This window comes from Orbicella franksi, chromosome 11, assembly GCF_964199315.1.
Source record: "Orbicella franksi chromosome 11, jaOrbFran1.1, whole genome shotgun sequence".
NCBI classification, from domain to species: Eukaryota; Metazoa; Cnidaria; class Anthozoa; order Scleractinia; family Merulinidae; genus Orbicella; species Orbicella franksi.
In genome coordinates this window covers 849599-865757 of record NC_138155.1, presented here as the reverse complement: position 1 = coordinate 865757, position 16159 = coordinate 849599, and the positions used below count along the sequence as shown (strand labels likewise).

General features: G+C 43.9%; 1 protein-coding gene across 1 annotated transcript in view; it reads left to right on the top strand.

The window, feature by feature from the left end:
* Positions 1 to 5847: 5847 nt before the first annotated feature.
* LOC145503385 (uncharacterized) overlaps positions 5848 to 16159 on the top strand; it is a 34522-nt gene continuing 24210 nt past the window's right edge. Inside the window, exon 1 of the mRNA XM_081482843.1 lies at positions 5848 to 6823. Coding sequence (XP_081338969.1) covers positions 5848 to 6823 — 976 coding nt within the window. The remainder of the gene's footprint in view (positions 6824 to 16159) is intronic.

Below are 16159 nucleotides of genomic sequence, written 5' to 3'. Positions count from 1 at the left end.
CTCAAATCTCTCCTGATGGCCTTGGTTTGCAGTGAAATGGAAACAGCAAAACTTTTAGAACGCTCACTTTCAAGCTTCTGTGCCGAAATATAGCCCCACTTTACTTTAAGACTAAAAGAGTAGCCTAGACCGTCCTAAGCGAATTGTGATTTTGAACAATCTCGGCTCGATTTCCAGGAACTTGGGGGATATTTTCCAGTCACAGGTTCATTAAACTAACTCCTGATTGCCTTGCTTTGAAGTGAAATGGACAGAGCAAAACTTTTTAAACGCTCACTTTCGAGCGTCTGGGCCGAAATTTAGGCCCACTTTCCTTTAAGATTGAGAGAGTACCCGAGACCGCCTTGCGCGAATCGTGATTTTGACCAACTTTGGCTCGATTTCCTGGAACCTGGGGGATATTTTCCTGCCCGGGGACTCTAAAATCTCTGCTGATGGCCTTGGTTTGCAGGGAAATGGACACAGCAAAAATTTTTGAACGTTCACTTTAGAGCTTCTGGGCCGAAATAGAGGCCCACTTCACTTTAAGAGCCAGTGCCCATAAATATGGACCAAACAACGGCACAAGTCGAAAAATCGATTTTGCTCATTTTTTGCTCATAGATTGGCCCTAGCTAGTAAACAAACGGACCATAGTTGGTTTCTGCTAATGCAGCTTTTTTGGGGCGAAATTTGCGAAAAACGATTTCGCGCCCCAATTGAGCTCAAAATCTACTTCCTGTTATGCTAATTTTTCTGAAAATTTGATTGCTTTACGCGTCGCACAGCAGCTACTTGAGAATCTTTCAATGGTCTTTACATTCAGATCAGGTCTTCATGGTATGACTGAGCGAAAAATAAAATAAATCGAGGTTTCTTTTGAGCCCGAAACAAGATCGAACAGAAACGCAAAATACTAGAATGTGTTGCAAACGAATTATAGCACTAAAATATCGCCATATTTTTCTATGGGCTATAACTTTAAATACCATAAAAACACTTTCTACGGGTTAACTGTACGCCCACCTGTTTGAAAATCAAAAAACATCTCTGGGCAAATGGTTTTAAGTCGCCCGCCTTGGCCTGTGCTTCTCATAATTTTTCCCTGAACCGCCGTGAGAATGTAAACAGTTGCGTGACGCGGGCAGTCACCCTGAATATATAATTCGTTTCCAACAAACCGCAGATGGCTATCTTAGAACATTTGGGTGAAAAAAGAAAAACTCAATGGACCACTTTTAACTTTAATATTTTGAAAGTCATCGCTTTGGAAATTTCGTTAATTAAAAACGCCAATTAAAAGCAATTTACTTGGAGTTCGGGTGTTATTGCTATGTTGTTTTAAGCTGTCGTTCTTTCTTTGATCATTTTAATTACAAGAACGAGTTCTAGAAAGAAAATCGTTCTAAGTTCATTTGTTAAGCGTAATGACAAGTTGATATTGTTGGTTTGTAGCCTTACGTGATCTGAAGGAACACTACAGTGATTAAAATTGTATTTGTTGATTTCGACGGATCGATTTTCGGTTAAACCTTTCTATTTGTACCAGCACACTTAGTGCCTTTTCTTCTGCTAAAAAGTCGGAAAAAGTAAAGTAAACAAATCCTAAAAGTTTAAATCATAAATAAGAGGCATCAACAGTGCGAGTGTCTCGGTAAGCTGTTAATTTGAACAATTACTGTGCTGGACAGATTGCTTTCCAGGTTACGCACATACTATACATATAGTTCATGGTGCGCGAATGTTTCTGTTTCAAACAACTGAAATGCTCAATGCTTTTTTTCTTTTTTTCTTCAGTCTTAAAACTTATTGTTAGAGTTAGGCTAAACCCTAAACTGTTTTGGCGGCCAACCTATTTTTGGCTAATTGCTTAATCAAATTATATATATATTTCATTGAAATTCGCTCTTCCGTGACCGACTTCCGCGAACAAAACAAGATGGATGTTCGCTGTTCATTTAAGACTACAATCCTGGTCAAAAGTGTTGGGACAGTTACGGCAGATGACTTCACAGGCAGCCTCTCTTAAGACCAAAACCGCGCAAGCCCGCCTACCCCCCTCCCCCCTGTTAATGTTGATAAAAGTCTTGAAGAAAAAAAAATCCTTGACAATAGCTTCAGAATAGCCACGTTTCAAGAATTGTTCGCCTCCTAGAACAGTATTCTCGAACTAAAGAGACGATAAGATAGATATTCAGGTCTTATTCCGGAACGTTTTTGTGCCGGATTGATTTTGCCGTTTACACAAAAGTGGACGAATCCGAAATAAAAACTCCCCGGTTTGGTCGTGTCTCCGGAGATTTCCGGAGATTTTAATAATAATAATAAAAGCTTTATTTAAAACTGAAAGACCGATCAGCGAAGTCCGGAATTTAAAGTGGGAACTTTGAATCCGAAAACTTTTGAATCCGGAGAGTTTTGTCGTGTAAACGATTTTCTCTCGAATCCGGATATTTTTCCGCCTGTGATCGTTTGAGTTTGCGGTGGAACGAAAATGGCGGATTACATGATCCAGCCGTAGTCGAGTCGTAGGCTTATTGATGGCCATTTGATGGCGGTCGCTGGGTGATTACCTCGTGCTGTTTCAGGTGTAGGTAATCACTTTTATAATGGGTAATGCAATATTCCTCAGAAACCCAACTCATACTTTACTGCGCAGATGACGACGATGGCACGATCGAAAACCTCGACAGTTCTAGATAATAAGTAAAGACCAGAATAAATACCTGGAGGGACCTGACATGATGGACAACAGTACCGTGGTCAGCGAGTTGAAGGAAAACTTCAGACTGTCTCAACCTACCCCTAGCCTTACTTTTGGAGCCATTTTGTTTCTCGTTGTCGAGGCAACAAACTGCTTGTTAACCATTCCATCATGAATGTTCCCGGAGTTATCGTCGTGTGTAAACGGTTAAGAATCTGAATATCCTTTCACTGTAAACCCCTAAGAATCCGAATACTCTGAAATTGATGAATCCGGGAACTTTTACGAGTCCAAAAAAACTCCTTTAGTGTAAACCGACCTAGTCCTAGATCGACCACTGTAATGTTTATTTGTCCACCAGTGTTATGATCTGCAAATTTCAGTTAATTGATCAAACAACCAAAGTAGAAGGGATGGATTTTTTTCCCAGTATCATTGAAACTTAAACGCAATTTTTTCCTCGGCTAATTCAATTCAAGAAATTCCGGGTTTTCCAGCTGAGTTTGGGCATATTGTATAGGTACAAATTTTCTACACAGCTAGAAGAGCTGAGATGCCGTCACGCAGTTAGTAGTTTATAGAATTTATGGTATTTCCACTTGACTTTATTTGTCAGTCAATGATTCAATTGCCATAAACTATAGAGGATTGGTTAAGTGTATCTTTAAAACTGCCACTGTATTGTAAGTTATCAGTGAAATCAATAAAATAAACAAGTGTTAAAATCATTTCACGGAGTACTGTAGTAACGTTCTTTATCGGGGATGTCGTGGGTGTTGCAATGGAAATGAAAATATATATATATGTATATATACTAACTTAAATAAAAAACAAAAACAAAAAAAATTCCATTATTTTATCCACACAACGTTTCAAAAATTGCTTTCATCGGATTGCTGGAAACGAATATTTAATCGAGAGTGGCTATCCGCGTCACACAATTGTTTACATTCCAATGGCGGATTTTGGGCAAAATCTATGAGAAACACAGGCCAAGGCGGGCGACTTGAAACCATTTGCCCAGAGATATTTTTTTATATCTTAACAGGTGGGTGTATATTTAACCCGTAGAAAGTGTTTTTATGGTATTTAAAGTCATAGCCCATAGAAAAATATGGCGATGTTTTTATACAATAATTTTCTTGCGACACATTGTAAAATTTTGCGTGTCAGTTTGATCTCTTTTCGGGCTCAAAACTAGCTTTGATTTATTTTATTTTTCGCTCAGTCATACCATAAAGACCTGAACTGAATATAAAATCCATTGAAAGATTCTCAACTAGCTGTTCTGCGGAGTGCGAAGCAATCAAATACTCGGAAAATTCAGCAAAACCGGAAGTAGATTTTGAGCTCAATTGGGGCGAAATCGTTTTTCGCAAATTTCTCCCCAAAAAAGCTGCATTAGCAGAAACTAACTATGGTGCGTTTCTATTTTTACTAGGACCTATCTATGGACGAAATACAACCGAAATCAATTTTCGACTTGTGCCATTGATAGGCGATTTAGGTCCATTTTTATAGGCATTCACTCTTAAGACTTAAAGATTAGCCGAGACCGCCTTACGCGCATCGTGATCTTCACCAACTTCGGCTCCATTTACCGGAACTTGGGGGATATTTTCCAGTCCCGGGGATTTTAAACTAACTCCTGATAGCCTTGGTTTGCAGTTATATGGACACAGCAAAACTTTTTGAACGCTTACTTTCGAGGTTAAGGGCCGAAATAGAGCCCCACTTCATTTTAACACTGAAAGAGTAGCCGAGACCGCCTTACGCGCATCGTGATTTTGACCAGCTTCGGCTCGATTTCCCGGAACTTGGGGGATATTTTCCAGTCCCAGGGACTCTAAACTTACTCCTGATGGCCCTGGTTGACAGTGAAATGGACACAGCAAAACTTTTCAAACGCTCACTTTCGAGCTTCTGGGCCGAAATACAACCCCACTTCACTTTAAGACTGAAAGAGTAGCCGAGACCGCCTTACGCACATCGTGATTTTGACCAACTTCGGCTCGATTTCCCGGAACTTGGGGGATATTTTCCAATCCCGGGGACTCTAAACTTATTCCTGATGGCGTTGGTTTGCAGTAAAAATGGACACAGCAAAACTTTTTGAACACTCACTTACGAGCTTCTAGGCCGAAATATAACCCCACTTCACTTTAAAACTGAATGAGTAGCCGAGACCGCCTTACGCGTATGGTGATTTTGACCAACTTTGGCTCGATTGCCGGAAACTTGGGGGATATTTTCCAGTCCCGGGGACTTTAAACGAACTCCTGATGGCCTTGACTGAGCAGAGAAGGCTGGAAAATTGCTAAGAAAGCAGGCCGGGCCTACCTACGGCTGCGCATCTCGAATTGTCACACGCAAATCAAGAAGTTCTCTCAACATTTGTCCCAAACAACACTCAAGCTACGAGAGATGATTAACAAGGAATCTTTTGACATTCTCCTCCACACAATCAAACAAAGATCACAGTGGGAAGCACAATGGAGAAGGGAGTGTCACAAGAAGAAACTCCATAACATCTTGCCACGTCCACATGGGCGCGAAATCAACCTCAAGGAGAAGTGGGTCGTGAACATCTCTAATAGACCTCTATCTACAGGTGAGCTTTCAGCATTAAGCCTCAACTTCAATTTTGCCATCACTCCTAAGGTTTTGCCAGTGCCTCAAATTGTTTCCTCAATTGAATCCGGCATAGATCAGCTCCCTGACGCCGAGAAAGACCTTATCAGAGTTTCGGTCACCTCCGCCATCAACAATTGGCGTCCTCCTCAACAAAACAACATTACCAATGAAATGGAAAAAGCTCTCAGAGACCTCGCCAAAGACACGTCGGTCACAATTTTACCAGCCGACAAGGGCCGAGCCGTAGTCGTGATGAATACCAACGATTACACCGACAAAATAAACAACCTTCTAAACGACGACAAAACCTACCACAAGATAACAGACAAAAGAAGAAACCCAACATCGAGCACTGAAAATCCCTCAATAAACTTCTCCTACAAATTAAAGATCAGCCAGCCTCGCATGACAGCAGCAAGAAACAGCTGGAACCGAGGCTCTACTACAAACTTCACAGCACCGATTCCACACCAGCGTCTTTTTATGGCCTTCCTAAAATCCATAAGGAGAACGTCCCTATCAGACCAATTATGAGTGCCATCGGATCTCCCACATATGAACTATCCAAATACCTCGCCAACATCTTGTCGCCACTTCAGAATAATGAATACACAGTTAAAAACAGTACATCTTTCGTCGAAAAGATCCCCACCTTGTCAGTAGATCCCGACGAGATTCTAGTATCTTTTGACGTCGTGTCACTTTTTACTTGCATTCCAACCCACCTAGCAATCGAAGTGGTTAAAGACAGACTGGACTTTGACCAATCACTACCGGAAAGAACCAACTTGTCTATCCAAAATATCATGACACTTCTACAGTTTGTCCTCGACAACAATTTCTTCATATTCCAAGGCAACCATTACCAACAAATGTTCGGTTGTCCGATGGGATCCCCAGTCAGTGCCATCTTGGCCAATCTCGTCATGAAACATGTTGAAGAAAAGGCTCTCTCATCGACCCCTAACCCTCCTAAATGGTGGTTTAGATACGTAGATGACAGCCACATATGTGTTAAAAGAGAGCACGTAGATGAATTCCGCTCACATCTCAATTCCATCAACCCTCACATCAAATTTACAATCGAGATAGAATCAGAAGGTTCCATTGCCTTTCCCGACACAAAAACAACCAGACAAGAAGATGGCTCGATCGCTGTGTCTGTTTACAGGAAAGCTACTAAAACCGACTGTTATCTTGATTTCAAATCACACCACCATCCTCAGCATAAACACTCGGTCGTGCGCACTCTCATGGATCGCGCAAGGAACATTCCTTCCACGGAGGAGGAAGTTTCACGGGAAACTAAACGAGTAATGAAAGCCCTTGCCACTAATAACTACCCTACAAATTCCATTCACAATGGCCGCCAACTGAGTAGACAACAAGAAACGAATGATATCGACCATCGTGGTTTTGTCATCCTCCCCTACGCCAAAGGTTTTCCCGAAAGAGTCGCAAACGTTCTTCGAGGTTTCAATATCAAGGTCGCCCATAAACCTATTCGTACCATCTCGAACATACTCAAAAAACCTAAAGACAAGATCGAGAAAGAGGCTTCCAGAGGCATTGTTTACAAGATCAAATGTAAAGATTGTGACTGTGTTTATGTTGGTCAGTCATCACGCGTGTTAAAAACACGTATGAAAGAACACGCAAAGGCTATAGCAACATTGGACAAAAACTCTTTATCGGCCAAACACCATATGCTCAACGGTCACCAAATAGATTTGGAGAACGTTGAAATTGTCGACAGATCATCAGTATGGAAACAAAGACTAATTCTTGAAGCTTGGCATTCCGTGCGAGACAGGAACGCTATAAACGAACACATAGCGCTACCGAACGTGTACAATGGCATTAAGAATTTTTACACTCATTAAGAATACTCTAGAGACTATTGCTCATTTAGTTTTATCACACATCTATTACATATTCTAGCAGGACGCCGTTTAACATTTGCATTTTCCATCTTTTGCTGAAGAAGGCAACAGTATTGGCCGAAACGTCCGATAACCATATTTTTAGCCAGTGACAACCATTTGATTCCTTTCCTTTTTACAAATTTTTAACTCCCGCTTGCCTTAGTTTTCAGCGAAATTGACACAGGTAAAAGGAGCGCACGTTCGGTGTCCAGCTTCTAAGCCGACATATAGCCCCACTTCATTTTAAGACTAAAGGAGAACCCGAGGCCGCCTTACGCGCATCGTGATTTTCACCAACTTCGGCTCGATTTCCCGGAACTTGGGGGACATTTTCCAGTCCCGGGGAGTGTAAACCAACTCCTGATGGCCTTAGTTTTAAGTGAAATAGACACAACTAAAAGGAGGGCATGCTCGGTGTCGAGCTTCTAGGCCGTAATATACCCCCACTTTATTTTAAGACTGAAAAAGTAGCCGAGACCGCCTTACGCGCATCGTGATTTTGAATAACTTTGGCTCGATTTCAGGGAACTTAGGAGATATTTTCCAGTCTCCGGGTCTCGAAACTAACCCCTGATCGCCTTAGTTTTCAGTGAAATGGGCAAGGTAAAAGGAGCGCAAGTTCGGTGTCGAGGATCTAGGCCGTAATATAGCGCCACTTTATTTTAAGACCGAAAGAGTAGCCGAGAACGCCTGACTCGCATCGTGATTTTGACCAACTTCGCCTCGATTTCCCGGAACTTGGGGGATATTTGCCAGTCCCGGGGACTCTATAGTAACTCCTGATGGCCTTGGTTTGCAGTGAAATGGACACAGCAAAACGTTTTGATCGCTCACTTTCGAGCTTCTGGGCCGAAATATAGCCCTACTTAACTTTAAGACTGAAAGAGTAGATGAGACCACCTAACGCGCATCGTGATTTTGACCAACTTCGTCTCGATTTCGCGGAGCTTGGGGGATATTTTCCAGTTCCGGGGACTCTAAACTAACTCCTGAAGGCTTTGGTTTGCAGTGAAATGGACACAGGATAACTTTTTGAACGCTCTCTTTCGAGCTTCTGGGTCGAAGCATAGCCCTACTTCACTTTAAGACTGAAAGAGTAGCTGAGATTGCCTTACGCGCATCGTGATTTTGGGTTACTTCGGCTCGATTTCCCGGAACTTGGGAAATAATTCCCAGTCCCGGGCACTCTAAACTAATTCCTGATGGCCTTGGTTTTCAGTGAAATGGACACAGCCAAACTTTTTGAACGTTCACTTTCGAGCTCTGGGCCGAAATATAGCCCCACTTCACTTTAAGACTGAAAGAGTAGCCGAGACCGCCTTACGCGCATGGTAAATTTGTCCAACTTCGGCTTGATTTCTCGGGGTTTGGGGGATATTTTCCAGTCCCGGAAGCTCTAAACTAACTCCTGATTGCCTTGGTTTTCAGTGAAATGGACACAGGTAAAAGGAGCGCACGCTAGGTTTCCAGGTTGTAGGCCGAAATGTAGCCCCACTTTATTTTAAGACTGAAAGGGTAGACGAAACCGCCTTAAGCGCATCGAAATTTTTAGCCACTATGGCTCGATCTGCCAAAACTTGGGGGATATTTTCCAGTCCCGGGCACTCTAAGCTAACTCCTGATAACCTTAGTTTTCAGTAAAATGGTCACAGGTAACAGGAGCGCACGCTCCCTGTCGAGCTTCTAGGTCGAAATAAAGCCCCACTTCATTTTAAGACTGAAAGAGTAAACGAAACTGCCGTACGCTTATCGTAATTTTAAGAAACTATGGCTCAATTTGCCGAAACTTGGAGGATAGTTTCCAGTCTCGAGGACTCTAAACTATCTCCTGATGGACTTAGTTCTTAGTGAAAAGGACACAGGCAAAAGGAGCGCACGCTCGGTGTCAAGCTTGTAGAACCGAAATATGGCCCCACTTCATTTTCAGAGTGAAAGAGTAGCCGAGACCGCCTTACTCGCATCTTGATTTTGAGCATCTTTGGCTCGATTTGCCGGAATTCGGGGAATATTTTCCAGTCCCGAGGACTCTATGCTAACTCATGATGAACTTAGTTTTCAGTGATATGTACACAGGCAAAAGGAGCGCACGCTCGCTGTCGAGCTTCTCGGCCGAAATATAGCCCCATTTCATTTTAAGACTGAAAGAGTAGCCGACACCGCCTTACGCGCATCGTGATTTTGAGCAACTTTGGCTCGATCTGCCAGAATTTGGGAAATATTTTCCAGTCCCAAGGACTCTAAACTAAAACCTGCTCGCCTAAGATGTCAGTGAAATGGACACAGGTAAAATCAGCGCACGCCCGGTCTCGAGCTTCTAGGTCGAAATATAGCCACCCTTAATTTTAAGACTGAAAGAGCAGCCGAGACCGCCTTACGCGCATCGTGATTTTGGGCCACTTTTGCTCGATTTCCCGGAAGTTGGCGAATAATTTAAAGTCCCGGGGACGCTAAACTAACTCCCGATGACCTTGGTTTCCAATTTAATGAACACAGCAAAACATTCTGAACGCTCATCTTCGAGCTTCAGGGCCGAAATATAGCCCTACTTAAATTTAAGACTGAAAGAATAGCCGAGAGCCCGTTACGCGCATGGTGATTTGGTGCATGGTGATCAACTTCGGCGCGATTTCCTGGAACTTGGAGAATATTTTCCAGTCCCGGGGACTCTAAACTAACTCCTGACGGCCTTGGTTTCCAGTGAAAGGGACAGAGCAAAACTTTTTGAACGCGCACTTTCGAGCTTCTTGGCCGAACTATAGCCCAACTTCACTTTAATACTGAAAGACCAACCGAGAGCGCCTTACACGCATCGTGACTTTGACCAACTTCGGCTCGATCTGGCGGAACTTGGGAAATATTTTCTAGTCCCAAGGGCTCTAAACTAACTCCTGATGGCCTTGATTTGCAGTGAAATGGACACAGCGAAACTTTTCGAATGCGCACTTTCGAGCCTCTGGGCCGAAATATAGCGCAACTTCACTTTAAGACTGAAAGAGTAGCCGGGACCGCCTTGCGCGCATGGTGATTTTGACCAACTTGGGCTCGATTTCCCGGAACTGGGGGGATATTTTCTACTTCCGCATACTCTAAACTAACGCCTGGTGGCCTTGGTTTGCAGTGAAATGGACACAGCAAAACTTTTTGAACGCTCACTTTCGAGCTTGTGGGCCGAAATACAGCCACACTTCACTTTAAGACTGAAACAGTAGCTGAGACCGCGTTACGCGCATCGTGATTTTGATCAACTTCTGCTCGATTTCAAGGATCTTGGGGAATATTTTCCAGTCCCGGGGACTCTAACCTAACTCCTGATTACCATGGTTTGCAGTGAAATTTACACAGCACAAGTTTTTGAACGCACACTTTCGAGGTTCTGGACCGAAATAGAGCCCCACTTCACTTGAAGACTGAAAGAGTAGCCGAGACCGACCTACGCGCATCCTGATTTTGAGCAACTTCGGCTCGATTTGCCAGAACTTAGGGGATATATTCCAGTTCTGAGGACTCTAAACTAATTCCTGATGGCCTTGGTTTGCACTAAAATGGACACAGCAAAACTTTTTGAACGCTCAATTTCGAGCTTCTGGGCCAAAATATAGCCCCACTTTACTTTAACACTAAAAGGGTAGCCGAGACCGCCTACGCGCATCGTGATTTTGACAAACTTCGGGTTGATTTCCCGGAACTTGGGGGATATTTTCCAGTCCCGGGGACTCTAAACTAACTCCTGCTTGTCTTGGTTTGGAGTGAAATGGAAACAGCAAAACTTTTTGAACGCTGACTTTCCAGCTTCTGGGCCCAAAAGTTTAGCCCCAATTCATTTTAAGATTGAAAGAGTAGCCGAGGCCGCCTTACGCGCATCGTAATTTTGACTAACTTAAGCTCGATTTTCGGAAACTTGGGGGATATTTTCCAGTCCCGGGGACTCTAAACTATCTCCTGATGGCCATGCTTTGCAGTGAAATGGACACAGGAAAACTTTTTTAACGCTCTTGTGCGAGCTTCTGGGCCAAAATATAGCCACACTTCACTTTAAGACTGAAAGAGTAGCCGAGACCGCCTTATGCGAATCGTGATTTTGACAAACTACGCCTCGATTTCCCGGAACTTGGGGGATATTTTCCAGACCCGGGAACTTTAAACTAACTCCTGATTGCCTTGGTTTGCAGTAAAATGGAAACGGCAAAACTTTTTCAACGCTCACTTTAAAGCTTCTGGGCCAACACATAGCCCCACTTCACTTTAAAACCTAAAGAGTACCCGAGACCGTCTTAAGCGCATCGTGATTTTGACCACGTTCGGCTCCATTTCCCGGAACTGGGGGGATATTTTCCAGTCCCGGGAACTCTAACCTAACTCCTGATTGCCTTGGTTGGCCGAGCAATGGACACAGGAAAACTTTTTGAACGCTCACTTTCGAGCTGCTGGGTCGAAATGTAGCCCCACTTCAATTTAAAACTGAAAGAGTAGCCGAGACCGCCTTGCGCGCATCCTGATTTTCACCAATTTCCGCTTGATTTCCCGGAACTTGGGGGATATTTTACAGTCCCGGGGACTCTAACGTATTTCCTCTTGGCCTTGGTTTGCAGTGAAATGGACACAGGAAAACGTTTTGAACGGTCACTTTCGAGCCTTTGGGCCGAAATATAGCCCATTTCATTTTAAGGCTGAAAGAGTAGACGAGACCGCCTTACGCGCATCGTGATTTTGAGCCTCTATGGCTCGATTTCCCGGAGCTTGGGGGATAGTTTCCAGCTTTGGGAGCTCTAAACTAACTCCTGATTGCCTTAGTTTTCAGTGAAATCGACACAGATTAAATTAGCGCACGCTCGGTGCCGAGCTTCTAGGTCGAAATATAGCCCCACTTCATTTTAGGACTGAAAAAAATAGACGAAACGGCCTTACGCGCATCGTGATTTTGAGCAACTTTGGCTCAATTTCCCGGAACTTGGGGGATAGTTTCCAGCTTTGGGAGCTCTAAACTAACTCCTGATTGCCTTAGTTTTCAGTGAAATCGACACAGATTAAATTAGCGCACGCTCGGTGCCGAGCTTCTAGGTCGAAATATAGCCCCACTTCATTTTAAGACTGAAAAAATAGACGAAACGGCCTTACGCGCATCGTGATTTTGAGCAACTTTGGCTCAATTGCCGGAACTTGTGGGATATTTTTCAGTCCCAGGGACTGTAAACTAACTCCCGATCGCCTTGGTTTGCATTGAAATGGACAGAGCAAAACATTTTAAACGCTCACCTTCAAGCTTCTGAGCCGAATATAGCCCCACTTCACTTTAAGCCTGAAAGAGTAGCCGAGACCGTCTTACGCGCATCGTGATTTTGACCAACCTTGGCTTGATTTTCCGGAACTTGGGGGATATTTTCCAGTCCCGGGGACTCTAAACTAACTCCTGATGGCCTTGCTTTGCAGTGAAATGGACACAGCAAAACTTTTTGAACGCTCAGTTTTGACTTTCTGGGCCGAAATATAACCCCACTTCACTTTAAGACTTAAAGAGTGTCCGAGAACGCTTTACGCGCATCGTGATTTTGACCATCTTCGGCTTGATTTCCCGGGGCTTGGGGGATATTTTCTAGTCACAGGGACTATAAACTAAGTCCTGATGACCTTGTTTTGCAGTGAAATTGAAACAGGAAAAGTTTTTGAAAGCAGAGTTTCGAGCTTCTGGGCCGAAATATAGCCCCACTTCACCTGAGGAGTGAAAGATGAGCCGAGTCCGCCTTACGCGCATCGTGATTTTGACCAACGTCGGCTCGATTGGCCGGAAATTAGGGAATATTTTCCAGTTCTGTGGACTCTAAACTAATTCCTGATGGCCTTGGTTTGCAATGAAATGGACACAGCAAAACTTTTTGAACGCTCATCTTCGAGCTTCTGCGCCAAAATATAGCCCCACTTCACTTGAAGACTGAAAGAATAGCCGAGACCGCCTTACAGACATCGTGATTTTGACCAAGTTCAGCTCGATTTCCCGGAACTTGGGGGAGATTTTCCACTCCCTGAGTCTCTATACTAACTCCTGATGGGCTTGGTTTGCAGTGAAATTGACACAGCAAAACTTTTTAAACAGTCAGTTTGGAGCTTCTGGGGTGAAATATTGCCCCATTTCACTTTAAGACTGAAAGAGTAGCCGAGACCGCGTACGTGCGTCGTGATTTTGACCAACTTCGGCTAAATTTACCGGAATTTGGGGGATATTTTCCATTCCCGGGGACTCTAAACTGGCCCCCGACGTCCTTGGTCTGCAGTAAACTGGACACAGCAAGGCTTTTTGAACGCTCATTTTCGAGCTTCTGGGACGAGATATAGCCCAACTTTACTTTAAGACTAAAAGAGTAGCCGAGCCCGCCTTACGCGCATCGTGATTTTGACCAACTTCGGCTGGGTTTCCCGGAACTTGGGGAATATTTTTTAGTCCCGCGGACTCTAAAGTAACTCCTGATGGCCTTGAAATGGACACAGCAAAACTTTTTGAACGTTCACTTTCGAGCTTCTTGGCCCAAATATAGCCCCACTTCACTTAAAGACTGAAAGAGTAAGCGAGAGCGCCTTACGCTCATCGTGATTTTGACCAACTTCGGCTCGATTTCCCGCAACTTGGGGGATATTTTTTTAGTCCCGGGGACTGTAAACTAACTCCTGATGGCCTTGGTTTGCATTGAAAGGGACATAGGAAAACATTTTGAACGCTCACCTTCGAGCTTCCGGGCCCAAATATAGCCCCACTTCACTTTCAGACTTTAAGAGTAGCCGAGACCGCCTTACACGCATCGTGATTTTGACCAGCTTAGGCTCGATTTCCCGGAACTTGGGGGAATATTTTCAAATCCGGCGGACTCTAAACTAACACCTGATTGCCTTGCTTTGCAGTGAATTGGACACAGCATAACTTTTTCAACGCTCACTTTCGACCTTCTTTGCCGAAATATAGCCACACTTCACTTTAAGACTGAAAGGGTAGCCGAGACCGCCTTACGCGCATCGTGATTTTGACCAACTACGGATCAATTTCTAGGAACTTGGGGGGTATTTTCCAGTCCCGAGGACTCTAAACTAACCACTGATCGCCTTGGTTTGTATTGAAATGGACAGAGGAAAACATTTTGAACGCTCACCTTCGAGCTACTAGGCCGAAATATAGCCCCACTCTACTTTAAGATTGAAAGAGTAGCCGAGTCCGTCTTACGCGCATCGTGAGTTTGACAAACTTTGGCTCGATTTCCCGGAACTTAGGGGATATATTCAAGTCTCGGGGACTCTAAACTATCTCCTGATTGTCTTGGTTTGCAGTGAAATGGACACAGCAATTTTTTTTGAACGCTCACTTTGGACCTTGTGGGCCGAAGTAGAGCCTCACTTCACTTTAAGACTGAACGAATAGCCGAGACGGCCTTACGCGTATCTTCATTTTGACAACCTTTGTCCCCATTTTCCCGCACTTACAGGATATTTTCCAGTCCCTGAGACTCTAACCTAACTTCTGCTTGCCTTTGTTTGCAGTGAAATTGACACAGAAAGACCTTTTGAACGGTCACTTTCGAGCTTCTGGGCAGAAATATAGCCCCACTTCACTTTAAGACTGAAAGATTAGCCGAGACCGCCTTACGCACATGGTGATTTTGACCAACTTCGGCTAAATTTCCCGGAATTTGGGGGATATTTTCCACTCCCTGGGTCTCTAAACTAATTCCTGATGGCTTTGGTTTGCAGTGAAATTGACACAGCAAAACCTTTTTAAACACTCACTTTAGAGCTTCTGGGCCGAAATATTGCCCCACTTCACTTTAAGACTGAAAGGGTAGCCGAGACCGCCTTACGGGCATGGTGATTTTAACCAACCTCGGCTCGATTGCCAGGAAGTTGGGGGATATTTTCTACTCCCGGAAACTCTAAATTAACTCCTGATGGCCTTCGTTTGCAGTGAAATAGACAGAGCAAAACTTTTTAAACGCTCACTTTCAAGCTCTTGGGCAGCAATGTAGCCCCACTTCACTTCAAGACTGAAAGAGTAGCCGAGACCGCCTTACGCGCATCGTGATTTTGATCAACTTTGGCTCGATTTTCCGGAAATTGGGGGATATTTTCCAGTGCTGGAAACTCTAAACTAAACCCTGATGTCTTTATTTTTTGCTGAAATGGACACAGGTTAAAGAAGCGCAAGCTAGGTGTCGAGCTTCTAGGCCGAAATATAGCCCCACTTCATTTTAAGACTAAAAGAGTAGCCGAGACCGCCTTACGCGAATGGTGATTTTTGAGCATCTTTGGCTGGATTTGCGGGGACTAGGGGGATATTTTTCAGTCCGGGGACTCTAAACTAACTCCTGATTGCCGTATTATTAAGTGAAAAGGACAGAGGTAAACGAAGCGGACGCTAGGTGTGGAGCTTCTAGGCCGAAATATAGCCCCACTTTAATTTAAAACGGTAAGAGTACCATAAACTCTTAGGCACATCGTGATTTTCAGCAACTTTGGTTGATTTCCCGGATTTTGGTTGATATTTTACAGTCCCGGGGACTCTAAACTAACTTCTGATGGCCTTAATTTTTACTAAAATGGACACAGATAAAAGGAGCGCTCGCTCGGTGTCGAGCGTCTAGGCCGAAATATAGCCCCACTTCACTTTAAGACGGAAAGAGTAGCAAAGAACGCGTTCCGCGCATCGTGATTTTCACCAACTTCGGCTCGATTTGCCGCAACTTCGAGGATATTTTCCAGTCCCGGGATTTCTAAACTAACTCCTCATTGTCGTGGTTTGCAGTGAAGTGGACTTAGAAGAACTTTTTAAACGCTTACTTGTGAGTTTCTGGAACAAAATATAGCCCAACTTTACTTTAAGACTGATAGAGTAGCCGAGACCGGCTTACGCGCATGGTGATTTTGACCAAATTTGGCTCGATTT